The sequence below is a fragment of the Sinocyclocheilus grahami genome, unplaced genomic scaffold (assembly GCF_001515645.1).
Source record: "Sinocyclocheilus grahami isolate Dianchi unplaced genomic scaffold, SAMN03320097.WGS_v1.1 scaffold4.1, whole genome shotgun sequence".
Lineage (NCBI taxonomy): Eukaryota > Metazoa > Chordata > Actinopteri > Cypriniformes > Cyprinidae > Sinocyclocheilus > Sinocyclocheilus grahami.
In genome coordinates this window covers 2898424-2918338 of record NW_015505183.1, presented here as the reverse complement: position 1 = coordinate 2918338, position 19915 = coordinate 2898424, and the positions used below count along the sequence as shown (strand labels likewise).

At 37.2% G+C, this 19915-nt stretch overlaps 2 protein-coding genes across 4 annotated transcripts in view; both read left to right on the top strand.

Moving 5' to 3' along the window:
• The window catches only part of LOC107582826 (acetyl-coenzyme A synthetase 2-like, mitochondrial), a 16320-nt gene extending 4564 nt beyond the window's left edge, over positions 1-11756 (top strand). Inside the window, exons 4-14 of the mRNA XM_016268850.1 lie at positions 3271-3446; positions 4848-5000; positions 5225-5372; positions 6150-6287; positions 7453-7545; positions 7705-7817; positions 8948-9074; positions 9380-9507; positions 10382-10445; positions 10706-10827; positions 11034-11756. Coding sequence (XP_016124336.1) covers positions 3271-3446; positions 4848-5000; positions 5225-5372; positions 6150-6287; positions 7453-7545; positions 7705-7817; positions 8948-9074; positions 9380-9507; positions 10382-10445; positions 10706-10827; positions 11034-11210 — 1439 coding nt within the window. The 3' untranslated portion in view covers positions 11211-11756. The remainder of the gene's footprint in view (positions 1-3270; positions 3447-4847; positions 5001-5224; positions 5373-6149; positions 6288-7452; positions 7546-7704; positions 7818-8947; positions 9075-9379; positions 9508-10381; positions 10446-10705; positions 10828-11033) is intronic.
• Positions 11757-13553: 1797 nt separating this feature from the next.
• Positions 13554-19915, top strand: part of LOC107582804 (wings apart-like protein homolog) — a 28989-nt gene continuing 22627 nt past the window's right edge. For all 3 annotated transcript variants that reach the window (XM_016268833.1, XM_016268829.1, XM_016268840.1), the window contains exons 1-3: positions 13554-13773; positions 14989-15443; positions 17699-18326. In XM_016268833.1, coding sequence (XP_016124319.1) covers positions 15011-15443; positions 17699-18326 — 1061 coding nt within the window. In that variant the 5' untranslated portion in view covers positions 13554-13773; positions 14989-15010. The remainder of the gene's footprint in view (positions 13774-14988; positions 15444-17698; positions 18327-19915) is intronic.

The window sequence follows — 19915 nt, the reverse complement described above, 5'->3', positions numbered from 1 at the left end:
TGTTCTGGAACAGTGTTGTAAATACAACTTAACCACTGATTTCTAGTCGTGTCCTCTTTTGGAAGGCCAAACAAAATAATTTTTCTTTCACAACGAAACACACGGCGGGCTAGAGAGAGCGGCGGCCGGCGGCCTTGAGTGAGCAGAGGCTGGCTTGAGTGAGTGGAGGCGGGTGGGCTTGAGAACGGCGCAGCCAGCGGATTCAATGAAGGAGCGTTCGGCGGGCTTGCAGCAACCACATGTGACGACCCCGGGCTGGACTTGGCTTCGTCCACGGTGAAAGCCGATCCGGCGATCCACAGCGCGAAGTTGATGTATTTCCTCAGCAACCAGCACGGATCAGCTCCAGGCATGACGAAGTGGATATCGTCCTCTTTTGGAAGGCCAAACAAAGTAGTTTCGCTTTCACAACGAAACATACAGCGTCTCCACGACATGGCACGGCAGCAACAACAATACTACAGCGAGAACAAAAGTTACGCATTCTTTCTTTGCGTGAACATTTGGGCGGCGTTATGCAAATCTTCCCACATCGTGACGTAGACATGTGGGGGCGTGTTAGAACGAGCCGTTTTAGGTAGGCGTGGTTGACTCTTAACTTTTATAAAGAATATCTCTTTGGATTTGAGACTTTAGTCTTTGCAACTTTACAGATCTTCTTTATGTACCAAGAGCTTGTAACACTCCAAAGAGAAAGGAAAAATTGAAATCGCATCATATGACCCCTTTAATTATGTTAAATTTATAACTTGAGACACCACTGAACTGTCTTAGAACATTCAAGACATAAGAAAGACAGGTTTCTGGATCTGAAACCGATAACAGCACGTCATCTGCATAAAGAGAAATTAAGTTTTACCCAGGACACAAATTTATCACCAAACCCAATTTTTTTTAATGTATAGAATAAATAGTAAAAAAACTCAACACGATTGAATGCCTTCTCTGCATCGAGAGAGACTAAGGCCTCAGGCACAAATGAGTCAGACTGAAGTGTAAATTATGTTCATAAATTTTCTGATATTAAAAAGCCCTGTCTATCGTTTATCAAGCCATTTTGTTCTGGATGAATGATGATTAAATAACAGTTTCTAACCTAAAAGAGATTTATGCTTGGCGCAAAGAAGGAGGGAGACCACCATTATTTAGAGATTCTTCAAAGACGGAGAGAAGCGGTGGGGAAAACCTTTTTAAAAACTCTGCAGGAAAGCCATCTGGATTCCACTCTGCATTTGTGCAATAGATTGCAAAATTTCAGCTAAACTAATAGGTTCATCCAATTTGGCTTTTGATTCACTATTAATTTGAGGAATGTTGAGATTTATATATAAAAAAAACAACGGGTAACATTAGGATCTTTAAGGGAGTCTGACTGATACAATGAGAAGTAAAAAAGATTTAAATTCATTATTAATTTCTTTGGAGTCTAATACAATATTGTCTTCTTGGGTTTGGATTTGGGTGATACATTTTTTTGCAGTTTTAAGTCTAAGTTGTAGTGCCAGTGCTTTACCTGGTTTATCACTGAACTCATAAAAATGGTGTCATGATTTAAGAAGAAGCTGCTTAACATGGGTGGTGGAAAGAAGGTTATATTCAAATTGGAAAAAAAAAACTTTCATTATATAATAATGGAGTTGGGGTGTTGCACGTAAATCTGGTCTAGTTTACCAATTTGTTCAGAAAGTTCAAAAAGCATTTTATTATGCAGCTTCTTAATATAAGCAGAACGAGAAATTACTTTGAGCGTTTCCCAAAGTAAAGATGCAGAAATCCCTTCTGTAGAATTGATTTCAAGGAATGTGGAGATCTTTTCTGAGATAAACTGAACAAAATGGCTATCTGACCATGATGATTTTAAATGAACAAAATTTACACAATAATTCAAGCTTAGGTCAGTTATACTGCTTATTATATCCTCTCAGGGTACCCACTATTAAAAGTGATCTAGAAAAACATGCTCTTTTATTTTTTGATCATTTTTGGAAAGTTGTGTTTGAAACTGTCTGAACAAACAGACGTTCAAGATGTGCAAAAGCTTGTCTGAGAAAATTATGCATGGCAACAGTTGCTTAGGCAGGATTGGTCAGTAATGGTTTAGGGTGGGGTTTAGCGAAGGGTCAGTTGCTTTAATTTCTGGTCTTTTTAAAGGAAGCATGAAATGGCATTCACAACAGGTTTTAGGAGGATATTTAATGACAAAGATTTGGCAAATGCTAAATGGTTAGTTAAAAGTGGAAGTTTATAGAAATGTATAGGTTTCTATAGAAACCGTTTTAATTTACTGTTCAGAAGTATGGGGTCAGTATGTTTTTTTTTTACATTTTTTCATTTTTCTGAATGATCATGTGACACTGGAATAATGGCTCATGAAAATTCAGCTTCACAATCAACATAAATAAATTATATTTTAAAACATATTCAAATATAACAGTTCTTTTAAAATAAAACTTTTTCTGCATTTCTGCAGGTATAAATTAAAAGTAATCTTGGTAAACATAAGAGACTTCTTTCAAAAACATTAGAAAAGCCCCAAACTGTTGAACAGTAGTGTAGATTTCTATAGAAATATAATAGAAATAAAAATGGGCTTGGTGACATCAGTCAAGTCACTTCAGTGGCAGAGCAAGTTATTATATTTTGGTGAAAGTTTGTGAAGACTTTTTATGCGCACTGATAAATTGTGTTTATTGTACACAATTTATCAGTGCCAAGCACATTGAAATTATATTAAAACATTAACATGGTCAATTTCGTTTTTTTGCTGACTATTAAACGTAACTACAAAGATTAAAGTCCTCTACTAGTTATTCAATTCTTCTAAAGTTCCTGTATACTTTCCTGGAATGCTGAGCTCGACTGAAGAGTCACACTAAATTAGGGATAGCTAGTTAGTTAAACAAAAACCCTGTGTATTTTGGGATATTTGTGTGTGTGTACGTGATGGTCTGGACAGAGATAAGTTTCAGAGGGTGTTTGTTCTTAGAGAGGCCATTCATTATCTTATTTAATACAGCAGACACTGAGCAGATGTTTCTTTCTGATCTTATTATGAACAAATAACATCCAAAAACAGCGGTTCGGTTGAAACAGGTTTCTTAAAAATATAGTGAACTTATCAAATGCGTTCTTAAAAATGACCTAAAATGAAGTGTATTTACACATGCAGAGCCATCATATATAAAGTACGTTAGCTCATTGGCTGTATCAGTTATTGTACATTGACTGGATAGTGTGTGTTTGATTTTTTTCTTTCTCTTCCATACACAGCCCAGTGCAAGTTTGTCATCACATGCAACCAAGGTGTGAGGGGCGGCCGTATCTTCGATCTGAAGTCCACGGTGGATAAAGCAGTGAAGAGCTGTCCGTCTATCCGGCATGTGTTTGTGGCCAAGAGAACTAACAATAGCGTGCCGATGGGCAAACTAGACATTTCATTAGAGGAGGTAAATCATATAGCAGTGACCTCCTGCAGTGTACAGATTAGAAAGCCAATTTTTTTATTTGGTTTTTATATACCTCTGTCAGGACTCAACAATAGGGATGGTCTGCAACAAAGGAGAAATGCTTTAGAATAAGTAGGATATTAAAACGGTTTACATTTGCCTAAGCATCAAATACATAAATGTTTCCAAGTGTTTTAGATCTGCGCAGCAAGTCACATTCTGCTAGGCTTGCACTTTGTAGAGTTTCATCTACCAGAAACAGGGTATTGCAAAGCTTTGTGAAGTGGAGAAGGAATGTGTCCCTAAATTGTACCTAATTAGGGCACAGAACTAGGAGAATAGTTCTATTTCTACTTAATTTATGAGTACAGCCTGTCTTGTTTTGTCTTGCCAGAAGTGCCTGTGTCTCTATATTGATGTTCACCCACTCTGTACAAGGGCAGGAAATTTCCTTGTCTAGAATTGGTCATAGTGGTTACATGTCGGCCAGTTTGACAGTCTTATATTTATAGGGACAGATCAAGGAAATACTAGATTACATGTGATAAAAAGAAGAGAAAAAACATACAGAATTACTGTGCAGAAAAGCTGGTCTGGGCCTCGGTAAACTCTCCATATGATGTTAAAATGGGCTTTAGAGTTATGTTTTAAGATTATTGTTTTGTTTGCAGGGTAAGTATCTTGTTTAATCTCATTATTTGCAGAAAAGGCATTAGTCTCTGACATTAACAGTGGCAAAACAAGTGGAAAATCCATTTAGACTAAACAAACATTGTTATTAAATTACACAACACATACAATACAAGACAATAACAACGAAGGGCATGACTGAAAGTTAACTCTTTTATATCTGCATGAAAATTGACTGTGACTGCTTGACCGAAACTCATATTAGATATCCAGGCGATTGGTGAATCTGTATTGCACAGTGATTATTAATTCAGTTCTGAAGAACACTAGAGACAATTCCTGAAGCTCTACAGTCACAGCTGCGTTTGAAGATGTGGAAAGTTGTGTAAGTTGTGCAACATCCATATCAAATAGATCTTCTTGTCACATTGACACCAGCACACCGTGATGATAAAAAAACTTCACACCTCATCCTCCCCTTACCAAACTTATCTTTACAGGATTAACATATGATTTTGCATTTTAACTGAATGAGCGTAAAAACAGCATAAATAGAATAAAACATTCTATATGCAATATGTGATGATTATTGTCATGCAACTACATTTAGCAGTTTTTCAATTCCAAAGTACTTTATTAGTATGATTGTTTTACATATAGTATTTGCCAATTATACAGCAATACACACAATAAAACAGTAAAAAAAAATAACAGATGGTGCTGATAATATATACATAAAAAAATGCAATGTACTTTTTCTGTCTGTGTCAGGTGATGGCGGGACAGTCTTCAGTGTGTGCTCCAGAGCCCATGGACAGCGAGGAGATGCTCTTCATGCTGTATACCTCAGGTAGTACAGGTAAACCCAAGGGCATCGTGCACACACAGGCCGGTTACCTGCTCTACGCTTCCCTCACACATCAGGTGTGTCTCTGAGCTTCTCTGATCACACGGATGCTGTCACACTAAATATATATTTATATGTGTGTGTGTGTGCGTGTGTGCGTGTGTGTGTGTGTGTGTGTGTGTGTGTATTGTGTATGTGTATATATTTTTTTTTCTTTCAAAAATGTATTCCAGACTTTTGACTGGTAATATATATGATGTATAGCATTATGATTAGTCTGTATACCTGTCTGTTGTTGCAGTATGTGTTTGACTACACACCTGGAGATGTGTTTGGCTGTGTTGCTGACATCGGTTGGATTACGGGTCACAGTTATGTGGTGTACGGACCCCTGTGTAACGGAGCCACATCTGTTCTGTTTGAGAGCACACCTGTGTACCCTAATCCAGGTGAGATATTAAGCGAAATGACCAATACTAATGATCCGTGCAGTATACTGTTATATAATGCATACACTCTATCTCTTTTTCAGTTTCAATTTCAGTTTTATTGTAGTGGTTAATCAGCATGATGAATAATTTGCGTTTGTATTGCCAAAGCATTGCACCTTATCTGCCAAAAATAAAAGCAATTTAAGTAAAGTTGATTAGAAAAAATTCTAAATGCATCACATCCTGTTTAATTCTCTCTTTAGTGGAGTGTTTTAGAGACACAGCTATTCAGTCCTGAGGTTTAGTAGTTGTGTCGGTCATGTTCCTGCTCTCATCCATTCTGATAGAGGTGATGACCCCTCTAGATCATGCCAGATAGTGTTACTGTCCCTCCCAGCCCTTCAAATTGAATGAGATAAAATCTCAGATAAAATCATGTGACACATTAACCTGTATAGCGAGTCTTATCTGCCTTTATGAGAGTATTTTAACGGAAATGAGCCCTCAAGAGTGGTTGTAAAGCAGTGTACTCTTTACAGTGTGACCTCTACTGGAAACATTTCCTCTGATGTTCTCCTAATAAAACCCACTTAAACCTGGTTTTTAAAAACTGGTATCAATTAGGAAACATTTTTGTGTAATGTTTGTAGTCATAATTACTGTTGATGTTCATGTTTAAACACTTTTTTTTGTGGTTTCATAACGTGTTCTGTTGAAGTGCTGTCTCTGGTTGTAAATCAGACTCTTCATTATCTTTGTCTTGACTGTTCGAATGTGTTTTGTGACTGTTTTTAGGTCGTTACTGGGAGACAGTTCAGAGGTTAAGAATAAATCAGTTTTATGGAGCTCCTACTGCCATCAGATTACTTCTGAAATATGAGGAAAACTGGGTGAAGAAATATGACAGGTCATCACTGAAGACACTTGCATCTGGTGAGACTACAGAGGTTTAGTAAATAAATGCAAATAAATAAATACAGATATTGTAATGTTTTGGAGGTATATTATATTTTTGGTATAGTACGCTACCATTAAAAAGTTTGGGGTCATTAAGATTTTAAAAAGAAAACATTTATTAGCAAGGATGCATTAAATTGATCAAAAGTGATAAAGACATTTATAATGCTAAGAAAATTCTATTTGCATTTCTTTTGAACTTTATATTCATCAGAGAATCCTGAAAAATTTATTATGGTTTCTACAAAAATTAAGCATCACAACTGTTTTTAACATTCATAATAATAAGAAATATTTCTTGAGCATCAAATCAGCATATTAGAATGATTTCTGAAGGATCATACATGTAACACTGAAGACTAACAGTTCTAACAGTTTGTTTAAATTGTAATATTTTTTTATCAAATAAATGCGGCCTTGGTGAGCATAAGATACTTACCATCCACAAACTTTTGAAGGGTAGTGCATATTAAACAAATTCCCATTTTATCTACAATTGCCTTCTATATTATTTGACACTCTCCTTAGCTTTTCCACACATCAAACAAAAATAAAATTGACCTGTTATCAAAAAACATTGTTTTAATGTGAATTGTATCAACTTTTTCTGAAAATCTGTGTGCATTTTTAGCAACGTATTACAACTTATCCCCAGGTTACTTCAGGGGGATACTTTCTGTCATAAGAGGGATAAGTGCATTGCAAGGGCACGATGGGGAAGGGGAACTAATCAGCTTTTCAATGTGGGTCACCCTCTTCAGACCTTTGTTTTACCAGCCCAGAAATTATACTTCCGCCACCATGGTACAGTCAGCTCTTTATGGGAGAGAGTTCAGCCACAGTTAAAATTTAGCCTGCTTACTCTGGAGGATTTTTAATGAGTCTAGTCACACAGCCTTTGAGATCAACAATGGAAAATCTGACTTTGTGCCAAACATCAAGGACACTAGATTGTGTGCGCAGCCGGTCTGGGTTTTGTTTTTCCCTTTAGGGCCTGTCAGTTGAAAAGATAGGGCTAAGATTTCCTTGAATTGCCAAGTCACTCGATCAAATCAACTTAGAGACAAGTTTTTAAGTGGAGTGTTTTGGTCGATGAATTTGTCCATATAAATGACCATGTGAATGTGTGATCTGTTGGCAGTTGGAGAGCCCATTAATCACGAGGCATGGGAATGGTTCCATAATGTGGTCGGGGATGGACGGTGCCCTCTGGTGGACACATGGTGGCAGACAGGTCAAATTAACTCTGCATGAGACTGTCAATTGCTGCATCTCTTCTTGTCTGAGTATCGTACCCTTAATCCTTAGATTGGCAGCATTGATGGGATGATTTACACCATGTGTGATGTTATTCAGAAATAAATAGATGATTCACTGGGCTCTCTCTCTTCAGAAACTGGCGGGGTGTGTATTGCCCCACTCCCAGCTGAACCAGGAGCAGAGATCCGGCCTGCCATGGCTATGAGACCCTTTTTTGGCATCCAGCCGGCACTACTCGGGGAGAAGGTGGTCTATATTGTTTATTTGTGTCCTGACTCACTGCTTGGTCACTTGTCACAACTGTCAGTTATGAAGTGACATTGCAAGGAAATTGCAAGAAATAAAGTAGCGATTATGAGATATAGTTGTAATCTGAAATAGAAATTGACAATTGTAAGATGTAGTAATATTATAAAATATAAAGTTACAATTTTGGAAAAAGTCAATTGTGAGGAATGAAGTTTCAGTTGAGATATAATAATATAAATGTAAAATTGTCAAATAAATTTTCATAATTGTGAAATATAAGTGCAACCATGAGATATGTAGTTGTCTAAAATAAAAAAGTATAGCTGTGAAATAAAAAGTCATAATTGTGAGATATAAAGCTGCAATTATAGAAAATATAGCACAATTGTGAGATATAGTCATAAACTGAAAAATGGGTACAATTGTGAAATAAAAAGACATTTGTGAGATTGTAAGATATAAAGCCCCATTTGCAAGAAATAGGCACAAGTGTGAAATATAGTAGTAATCTGTGAAATTAAAAAGTCACAATAATAAAAAAGTGACTGTTTAGAGATACAGAGGCATAATGTAAAATACAAACTCACACTGTGAGACTTGTCAGTTATAACAAATAAAGTCACAGTCGTTATATGTAATGTCCCAGTGTGATATATAAAGTTACAGTTGTGAAACAAAGTCACATTGTGAAATATAAAGTCAATTACGACAAATTAATTCTAATTAGCTCTTTACTTCCTGGTTTTTCTTGTATAGTTAACAACTGTTCTAGATAATTGCTAGCAGACTGTCCTAATCAGACCTAAACATGGGTTATATTTGTCTTTTGCTCGGCCTGGCTCTGCCTGGATCCATGCGTCCAGCCTCTCCTGCTGTGATTAAAGAAAGCTTTGTGTGACAGACAGTGATGAACTTTGAGCCCTCAAATTCTCTACTGCAGCTGGAAAAAAAGAGTAATAATGCGTGCTGGAACACATCCAATCTCCTCTGAGATGCTCTTTTGTTACCCTCCAGGGCTATTCAAATAGATTTTTACCCCCTCCCATTAAGATCAACCAAGGAGAGACAGGACCTCTCAGTGCACGTTTTTTTGTAATGTAGAATAATAAATTTTGCTTTATTAACAGGGACAGATAATAACAGGAAATGATGTCAGTGGAGCTCTGTGCATCAGCCAGCCTTGGCCTGGAATGGCCAGAACCATATTTGGAGACCACCAGAGATTCATGGATGCATATTTTAAACCGTACCAAGGTGAGCAAGACCCCAGAGCTATCCTTCTTGCTATTAAAGTTATGAAACAGAAAAGTTGGGATACTTGTTGAATTATTTAACTGTTCTTTTTGACTTTGACTTCAATGCGAGGGCATGAGAGGAACGTTAGCAAGGCCTAGATGGGAAAATGTCAAAATAATCTGTTTGGATTTTTCAAATGTGCCTTCTGTTGTTGTAGATTGTACTAACTCCATTTCAATTTTTACTCCATAAAAAGTTTCAAATAAAGTTAACATGATAGTGATCAGAGGTATAAGATAGTATAATGGTGTAAACTGTCATAGGTCAGTATTTTACGGGTGATGGGGCGTACCGCACTGAAGACGGTTACTACCAGATCACAGGGCGGATGGACGACGTCATTAATATCAGTGGGCATCGGCTGGGCACTGCTGAGATAGAAGATGCACTGGTGAGACCCCAAGATCCTTTATCACAAGCATAATTCAGCATTCTTGAGCCCAAAAACTGTTCTATAGAGAGTCTGTATTTACAGAGCTGTGCAAATACACTACTGTTACTCTAAAAGTTTGGGGTCAGTAAAGGCCCGTTCACACCAAGAACGCTAACTATAAAGATAACTATATTAGCATTCACACCAGCGGACAATATCGTCTGTTTATTCCAAGCGCATACTCATCTCCCGCTTTAAATTCTCGAGCTCATTATAGCAGGATTGATTCTGATTGGCTGTCAAAGTTTTTATCATTCATCAGCTGGAAAAAATCGTTCTGAAAGTGATTCCAATGATGCCCTTATCGTTATAGCTGTGGTTTGGACTCTGCTATTCTATAATATTGAAATCGATTTATAGAACTATATCTTTATCTTTATCGTCTTTGGTGTGAACAGGCCTTAAGATTTTTTTTTTCTATTTAATTCAAAAATGACTAAATACATTTATAATGTTGAAAAATATTTCCATTTCAAATAAATGCTGTTCTTTTGAACTTTCTATTCATCAAAGAATCCTGAAAAATTAAGCAGCACTATTTTTTACATTATTAACAAGAAGAAATAATGACGACTGGAGTAACAGCTGCTGAAAATTCATTCTTTGCATCACAGGAATAACTATTCAATCTATATTAAAATCGTAATATTTAGAAAAATATTATTACAGTTCTAAATAACGGTTTACTGTTTTACTGATTTTTTTGATCAAACAAATGCAGCCTTGGTGAGCGTAAGGGACTTTTTTCAAAAACATCTTACTGACCACAAACTTTTGAATGGTGGTGTAGAATCAAACTTTTGGTTGAGCATGTGTGTTCCTCTGTTACCAGGATGAACATCCAGATGTTCCTGAGACCGCAGTGATCGGAATTCCCCATGAGATCAAAGGAGAAGGTGAGGCTCCTGACGAGCCCTCGATTTGTTCTTCATCACACCTTTTTCATTCATGAGCCATCTGAAAACCCCCAGCAACCAGAGACCTTTTGACCCCTTCCACTGTGTGCTTTACAACACCCTTGGTCATTGTGAAAACAACATATAACTAATAAACATAATTGACCATCACATTATCAGTGATCAATGCGGATCAGATTTTACTTTGCCAAATGTTGACATGTCTCTCACTTTCTTTTCCTGTCTTTCTCTTTCACCAGTTCCATTTGCGTTTGTAGTTTTAAAAGAATCTGCTTCTGAGAACCAGCAAGCTGTTGTGGAAGAGCTGAGACACCTAGTGGCTACCAAAATAGCTAAATATGCTGTCCCTGATAATTTCCTGGTAAAATCAGTGACTTTTTTTATTGAACCTTATTTTACAGTGTTAACCCTTGATTTATATTATTCTTATGTCATTTACAAAGAATGATTATGACTGATCACAGAACCGTTTTTTTGTTTTAAAATCACTGTCTGTGCCAGATCTGTTGCGCAGATGGTTTGGAGATTTATTTTGTCAGCTGTGAAAGCATCTCTTCTCTCTTTAAGGTTGTGAAGCGTCTTCCTAAAACACGCTCTGGGAAAATCATGAGGAGAATCTTGCGTAAGGTTGCCATGCAGGACACGAGCAACCTGGGGGACGTCTCCACTCTGGATGACCCCTCTGTCGTTTCAGAGATCATTGAGGCCCATAAACACTACAGAAGTCATGCAGCTAAGAAGTAGAAAAAGACTGTTGGGATGCCACAATGTTTATTTGAGGAACTATGAATACGAAACTGTGATGACAGGGAAACTGTGTAAGTAATTCACATGTAAATGTGAGAGTACCATATGTTAGCAACACAGAATGGCTAAATTGCAGGTTAAATGCTCTCATATGTAGTAAAACTTGCTCACGAAACCCACCTAAACTGGATGTTAGCCCCTCTGTAAGACCGTTAGATGCCATTTAAGGTTTGTACAACTTGGACAAACCTCTTTTTAAGCATTAGTTATGAAGTTCTGCACAGTGTTCTTCCTGTAGCCAGAGACTAGGTGAGATTTGCTGATTTTATTTTTGTTAAAGGTGCTCAATCAGTTTGTGTTCCAGTAAATCTCACCTTTCTCATATTCTCTTTTTTTCTTCTTTGAATCCTCTTTGGAGTTGTATGCCTTCGTTTCCTAATGTTTGTGACAAGATAAACATGAAATGACTGGTTAATAATTTTCAATCAGTATCACAATATTACTATATTATTATGGCATGATGCCATTATATTATATATGCTTTGCATATTATTAAGTGGAAGTGTAAATGCTTCCATCTAATTCTTAGATTTTCATTTTATTGGAATAAAAAAACAACTCCATTTTGAACATTAAAAAAAGGTTTAAAAATATAATTTTGTCCGGCTGTGTTATTCTTCCATATATATATATATAGTCTTACCGACTGTGAAATGTTTTCACACATTTGACTTAGCTTTTTAAGGTTATCCTGTATCATTTAGTTATTAATTTACAGTAGTAACCAGTTTGTATTTTGGCAGAAACTACAGTTAATATGATAAATGCCACTCTGCTACTTTTGTGAATGCTAAACTTGATGCTTCTGACAAGACGTGCTACTACCTTGTCTTAAAGGGATAGTTCACCCAAAAATTTTGAAACAGGTTTGAAACTAACCTCAATTAGTTTCAAACCTGTATGAATGTCTTTGTTCTGCAGAACACAAAGGAAGATATTCTGAAGAATGTGAGAAACAGAGCAGTTCTGGGGCACCATTGACTTCCATAGTATTTTTTTCTCCTACTATTGAAGTCAATGGTACCTCAAAACAGCCTGGTTACCAACTTTCTTCAAAATATCTCCCTTTCTGTTCGGCAGAACAAAGAAATTTATACAGGTTTGAAACAACTTGAGGGTGTGTAAACGATGACAGAATTGTCATTTTTGGGTGAACTATCCCTTTAAGGACTCTAAACAGATTCCATCCTGATGCCACTTTTCACCCAAACGGTGGCTTCTCAATAGCGCCATCTCCTGGTGAGACAGAAAACTTTGCAGTCTCGTCGCAAATAAATTCAATGTAAAACTCAAATATATTCCCTAAATTATTACCTGAAGAAATCAAACGTTTTACATTACTTTTGAAGAACTAATGTACAGAATTACTTCTCTCAGAAGTGAGAGATTTCATATTTTTATTTTGAAAATAAGCTGTTACATGACATAATAGCAGGTTCCTGATACCCTCAGTAAGGTTCTTTTCCATTCTGATATTTCTGACAATAAGGAGTTAGATGATGTCTTAAACTTTATTTGTATGATGGGTAAATACCATATCCACCTTAAATTTAAACCCAGCTGCAAAATATTTGCATCCGATCTACATTTACACTTCAGAAAGTCTCCTCTAATAAAAAAAGCTCTTAAGACATCTCGAATTATAGAACGGGCTTTAAGTACATTTGAATTAGTTATTTTCCCCCCTGTATTCCCCCGTATGTTCTGTGTTCTTCGTTCTGTATTATTTGTTTCTTTTGTATCGAATTATATTTCTGCAATAAAAAAGGTTCCTGATACACAGGTAATACAAATTTAAAAACGCTTTTAAAATGCTTGTTTGCTTGTGTTGCGTTCTGTAAAATCCAAATAATGACACGGTCAGGCATCAGGTGACACTGAAAAAAAAGTTGGCAGAATGTAAAACATTTACGAGCATTATTACGTTCAAAGGGTCTAAAACGTGTTCTTGATGTATTTTACTAAGAACTGCCAACTATAAATGGAAGTTAAATTATCTGTTTAATTCCAGTGTGCCCCTGTGAAAGATGATGTCGTCTAACGCTCCATACAAAAGGAAGCATTGCAAGCATTATTATTACAGTACAAAATAATTTCTAACATTCAAGACTTGTCCGACCTCACCACGAAGCCCCGCCCACCAGTCGCTACTTAGAACGCGCGTTCTTTTTCATTTTATCCAATCGGACCTACGTTTGCTGCACGGATGTTCAGTGTGCGCACCTCTGATTGGTCGAGCGGCGTTCTGGTGTTCTAGGCTTTACGCCGACGTTGGGGGCGGAGAAGGAGGGGCGACTCTAATGGCGCATCGCAGTCCGACCGATCCAGCGCTCCACAAATAAACAACAGCAGTACTTCACGATCTGGCCTATTTTGTGCTTTTGCCAGTTGTACCGCGCTGCAGCCGTGCTGCAGCACTTTTGCTCACTAAGCAGATCGCCTGGGCTTCTTTTTAGGGTCTGCTCGGAGCACAGAGGCCCAGAGGAAAGACGGCGGATCGGTGAGTGTGCAAACATATAACCATCTGTTAAATGAACAATGTTTCTGCTCGTGATGTTAGTCATTAAAGGGGTTGTTCACCCCAAATTACACCTTCTGTTATCATTTACTCGCCCCTGTGTTGCTTTAAACCTGCATGGCTTGATTTCTTTCGTGGAACACAAAAGAAGATGTTTGGCAGACCGTGAGGGTCTGACAGCCTCACTCACCATTGACTTTCAGTGCATCTTTTGCCATACAATGAAAGTGAATTGTGACTGAGGTGTCCTTATGGTGTCAGTCTGCCTAAAATCTTCTTTTGTGTATCTTTATCTTTGTAGGTTTATTGAACCTTTAAACAAAATATTCAAATTTAAAAACAGTTTCCATATGTGTTTTATGTTTTGTATCATATTTGGTGTATCAGGCTTTTATGGCCCATGTAGTATTATAGTGAGAATATAGAGTGCTTGTGGAAAAACATAGCTTTTTTTATTCAGAGACCCAAACTGAGCAAAAAATATACAGTTTGGTGCAGATGTTATTTATATGGTGAAAAGTAAAGATTCAATTCTGATAGAGTATAATGTAAACCAATGAGATTTTTATAGGAGTATAACAGAGTACTTCAAATGTATATAAATATCGAGACAATATTAAAATGTTTAGTTTTATGATCAAAGCTCTTAGTTTTAATTGTAGGGGGCAAAACGTATATTAAAACACAATATGATGATGATAGATGTACAAATAAACATTCCTCAAATGCCTGTTGTATCGTTGTGTTGATTCTTACATTCAAACATGGAAAAAAACATGCATAATCAAGTAAGCCTAAGTTGCAAATCTTGAAATATTGCAAACAATATAAAAGTTATTGTTAAAAAAATATAAAGGGTGTTTTACAGCACATAGGCACATGTATCGCAACCTGAAGATGTAAAAAAATTATATTAAGAGGCTTGTTAAAAAAGATTGAACACATTCACAGTGCTGAAGGCATGTGATAGATTGTGTGCAACATGTTGATTGTTTAGTGGACTTAGAAATGTATGTATTAAATATGATACAGTAGGCTTTATTGGGTTAAATTGAATGTATTATTGCATATGTATCTGTTTCAATCCCACTGTAGCTTTTAAAACAAGGTGTGATATGCACAAATCTTCTGTTTGCTCCTATATGCTGAGATATTGACATGACCTTTAATTCCTCCATGTCTTCTGTTTCCCTATAGAGAATATGTAACAAACATCAACATGACATCCAGATTTAGTAAAACATATACACGGAAGGGAGGAGAGGCCAGCTCGAAGTTTGACGAGGTGTTTTCTAATAAGAAAGCTACGCTTAGCACCAAATGGGGAGAGACCACCTATAAGGCACAGTTGGGGGTCAAACGGCCCTCGTTCAAGCCAGAGGTTCCTGAGTTGACTAAACGACCCCACTTTGATGATGACGACAGCTCAGAGGATCCGTTTGGCTTTGATAGCGACGATGAATCCAGAACTGTCACATCCAGAGGTACTCCACAATCTGAGTCGGGCTCAGATGCAGCAGGATCCGGGAACGAGCAGTTGAAGACCCAGGCAGAAAAGCCCAGTCAAGGCACAGCGGTGACTGCGGTGGGTACTTCCACCTTGGGCAGCAGCCCAAACATCAGCACCAGGGTGGTTGGTATGAATAGCCCAGGTAGGAAATTAAGTAATCGGTAAAGTTTGCTTTTCTGGAACACACTATTCATGCAGAAACATGTTAATTACCTGAGAAAGATCTTTAAAGGGAGAGTTCATGAGAGCAAAGTGTCCATCAATTATACCCTTCGAAATTCTTAATTCTGAAGGGCCCTTTGAAGTGGCCAGTTTTGAGCACTTCGGTTTGGAATGACCCTTTAATATGGTGGCCATGATTGCTGTCACTCCGAAGGAGGACTTATCCCGTTTGGAACGCAGTAAGTGAGAACTCAAGTACTGGATCGTAAACGATACAAAACCTTACACAAAATGATAGCGGTTTTGTAAATTGGATCAACCAATTGATTGGACAGATCACACTCTCGTTCACAAATCAGAAATTGTTACTTCTCTCCTAAATCCGTTATTGGAAAAAAAAAAAAAAAAGTATTTTCCACTAACAATGATTTGAATTTTGGCTATAAGATTTTCTGTCATAATTTTTGTCCATCCATTGATGGTTCACAAATCAAAACATTTTAAGATGCATGAAGTTTTATTAAGACATTATTAAGACATTTTAAAAATAATCCATATGAATCAAGCAGTTTAATCCAAGTCTGCTGGAGCGACACAATCGCTGGGAGAAAATGAGAGGGTATTAAAAATATCTCAATTTGTGTTCCAAAGATCTGAAAAAAAATCTTATGGGTTGGAAATGACATGAAGATGAGTTAATGAATGAATTTATGGGTGAAATAGGTGCCACTGAGTGTGTCTGTAATGTAATTCACATTATGGCTTTGCAGTTTCTTTTAACTTCCGGACAGTCATTATCACACAAGAAAGAATGTCATCATGACACAATTATTATTGTGCCTGTGCCATTGTTCTAATGAGCCCAAGCACCTGGCTTTGGAGTAATTTAGGGTGCTTTACTGGTTAGGCTGCTATATTACAGGTTACTGAATATGACGTAGATCACTTTAGTCAGATCCATATTATGATGTCTGAGTCATTATGATGACCTCACCATTGTGCTATGGTGGGGTGTAGTCACTGTGTCTTTCTGCAGCAGGTTATACTGGTTTTATTCAATGCTGAGAATAGCAGTAGCTCTGCTGAAGTCTTCGCTCTGTAGTCGAGGGGCTCGTGTAAGCACACTAGCATGAACTCTGGGGCTCAGCAGGATATTTTCAGCCCTATGCAGTTCCACACTTTCCCTCGGCTCTTTAGCAAGGCTAATTACAACCCTTAGAGGAGCAGTGAAACAAGGACTTAGGTTGTGATAACCCTCTAAGGACCATAAAAATTCTAATAGTACTAATTATATCTACGTCCGTGGAAACTTTTATTATGGGGCTTGAAGGAAATGTACTCACCCTTTTGTCGATCCAAACCTGTATGACTTTATTTCTTCTGTGGAACACAAAGAAGATATTTTGAAGATTGTGCTGGTCGCTCTTTTCCATGCAGTTGAAGTGAATGGAGAATGTAGCTTTCAAGCTTTTAGAAAGATGCAAAGGCACCATAAAACCATCATAAATTGGTCCATATGACCAGTGTGCTATTTCCCAGGTCTTCTAAAGTCATTGTTCACTGAAAATCTTTTTTCCCCTTGTAGGATTCATGAGAGAAGTAGTGATATCTGATTTGTGAACTAGATGTTGTTTTAGGTCCTATCTTTTCAATTAATTGATTGACTCGTTCACAATCCGTTTCTCGAATTCTGCTCAATGTGTTCAACAGAAGAAAGTAAATCATACAGGTTTGGAATGATGTGAGGGTGAATAAATGGATGACAGAATTTTGATTTTTGTCTAAACTATCCCTTAAAGAATTCAGGGTTGTCACATTTGTTATTTTGGTTTGATGTACTATTTTATATAATCATTTTTTTATATTGCTATAGTTTGTTTAGACAGTATAATTTTAGATAGCATTATATATTTTTTGTAATGTTATATAGGCTATATTTCAACAATATAAATATATGTAATAAGCATTTTTTTGCTATTACTTATAATTAAGCAATACTATTTAACTGTTTTATTTTAAAATTAATTATATAGTGTATATATATTTAAAATACTGTTTTTACGATTTGACATATGTATTTTTTTATTTTGCTATATATTCAAACAAGACTATTTTATATAACAAAGTTGTGGTTTGATGTTCCACTATTTTAGGATTGCATTTTTCACAACAAACCAACACTTTATTAATCATACAACTTCAATTTCTTACGTTATTTTTTATAATGTTTTGTAGCTACAACATTTCCAGCCTCATCGCATGTCACTGGTACTGTAGGAGCCTGGAGCAGATCCAGTGTCACAGTAAGCAAACCAGTTTCCCAGATCTCCTGCTTAAAAACCCACAGTAGAAACATCTCTGACTGGGACTCTTTCGGGGAGGACTCTCCTCCAGGGGCCGGTGAGGGGAGTTCTACCCAGGCTGGAAACTCTTCTGATGGGCTCAAGAGCTCAGAACAGTGCCCTGCTGAACTTGAACATCCAGTGGAACCTGTTGACTTTGAGCAGCTTCCGCTTCTTAAACCATCCAGCGACAGAGTGTACCGACGGCCACAGAATAAAGGGACGGATAGTTCTGGAGCCATTGACGCACCAGTTCTTGCTGTGAGCTCAACACCAGCCTCTGCACTGGTGAAGAGCGCCGCTGCAGGGGTTGCTGGGAGTTCTGAGGTCAAGCCTGCAGGTCGGGGCCGGGTGAGGGACTACACGGTTCTTCACCCGTCCTGTGTGTCCGTGTGTAATGTGACTATCCAGGACTCAATAGAAAGGAGCGTGGATGATTTTGCCAGCCCAGCGCAAGCTGACATAGGAGAGGCAGGAACCTTCCGGAGGAAATCAGACACACAACCTTCCAAGCCTACCAGGTACAATATAAACATATTCTCTTGATTCATCAAAGCAAGTCTTTGTGTTTTCTTTTTTTTAGGAAGTTTTAATTAGCTTGATTAGGTTTATATTGGAAGCAAGTAATATCAGTGGTTATTTATTTAAATAATACAATTTTATGTAACGTGGATTTTATAATGCTTTAGTATATATTTATTCATATATAATTTGTATCATTTAAAGAGCAGGTCATATGGGTTTTTGAAAAATATCTCTTTTGCAGTTTATAATGTAGCTATCCTTAAATGAAAACAATCTGCAAAGTTGTTAATCAAAAAAGTGCATGAAAAATAAAGATATTGTCTCTCAAAAGAGAGAGTCGATTCTGAATCGCCTTAACGAGTCGTCATATTTTCGAATCTTTTGCCTGTTACTGGTATACGTCACTGGGTAACACATTTGCATAATCCCCGCCTGCCCACGAAATACGAACAGAGTCTGACCTGCCCACAAACACTTCCGCTAGTTAGTGTGTTTACATCATGTCGAGAAGACGCTGTGTTCAAGGATACCACAGAAATACAATTCAAACCTTTTGTTGTGTGCCTGTCATTTTACCAAGGACTGCTTCTCTAATCTTGGCTTTTATCTTCGTTGACTTCTAATCTTCTTAATTTGGACTAATAAGCTCTCCGAAGCACAACCTGTAAGTACGATTGATACGTTATGTGTACATTTTCAATTGAGTGCTCAAAATATCAAGTTTTTGTGCTAATATGTGATGTATACCTACTGCAGCTTTAAGTTTCCAGATAAAGCACGATATTACTGTCTTGCTGAAGTAGTTCTGATCATTCGCGGTGAACCCACTATTTCCTAAGAATGTGTCGATTAATGTAGACTGACATTGTTCTAATCACTTCATTTAAATAATAAAGAATGTAGTGTAGCACACAGACTTTATAATCATTGTGAAATTGCTGTTTATTTTACTGCACCGGCAGCTATAGGGTTAATGCGGGAGAGACGAGCGAGTTAGTTAGGCCGGTGCTCCTGTGATACAGCTGTTCTGATTATAAGTTAAGACCGAGCGTCTTTTGTCTGTCGTTCTTCAAACATTACAGTAGACATATTTTGGTTTACAAACTGTATTGTTTCATCAGTTAGTCACGTTAGCACTCGGCTAACGTATCCACCATTATTGTTTCAAGTGTTCACAGTTTAGCAGCTAAACTTTAGCTGTGGGCACGATTCGCTTGTTTAAGTGATGTTGTATTTTATGTAATTATTATAAGAACGGATTGGAGCACTATATTATTGTATTATGCAAAGGTGCTTTGTCAATGGTAGCGCTCGCTAACTTGCTCAAGGACTCCTCTCTGTGCCAATCACAGCAGGCTTGGCCAGCTGACCAATCAGAGCAGAGTAGGCTTATGGATGGGAGGGGATTGCTCTGAACTTGCTTGGAACGAATCGTTTAGAAATCATTTGGCAAATGATTCTAATATTAAATGTATATTCTGAGAAAATTACAATGTTTTCTTACCTTAGATGCATTTAAACCTGTTGTAGGGGACTCCAACACAATATTAGGACACTTTAAAATACCATATAATAGTGCTGGGTA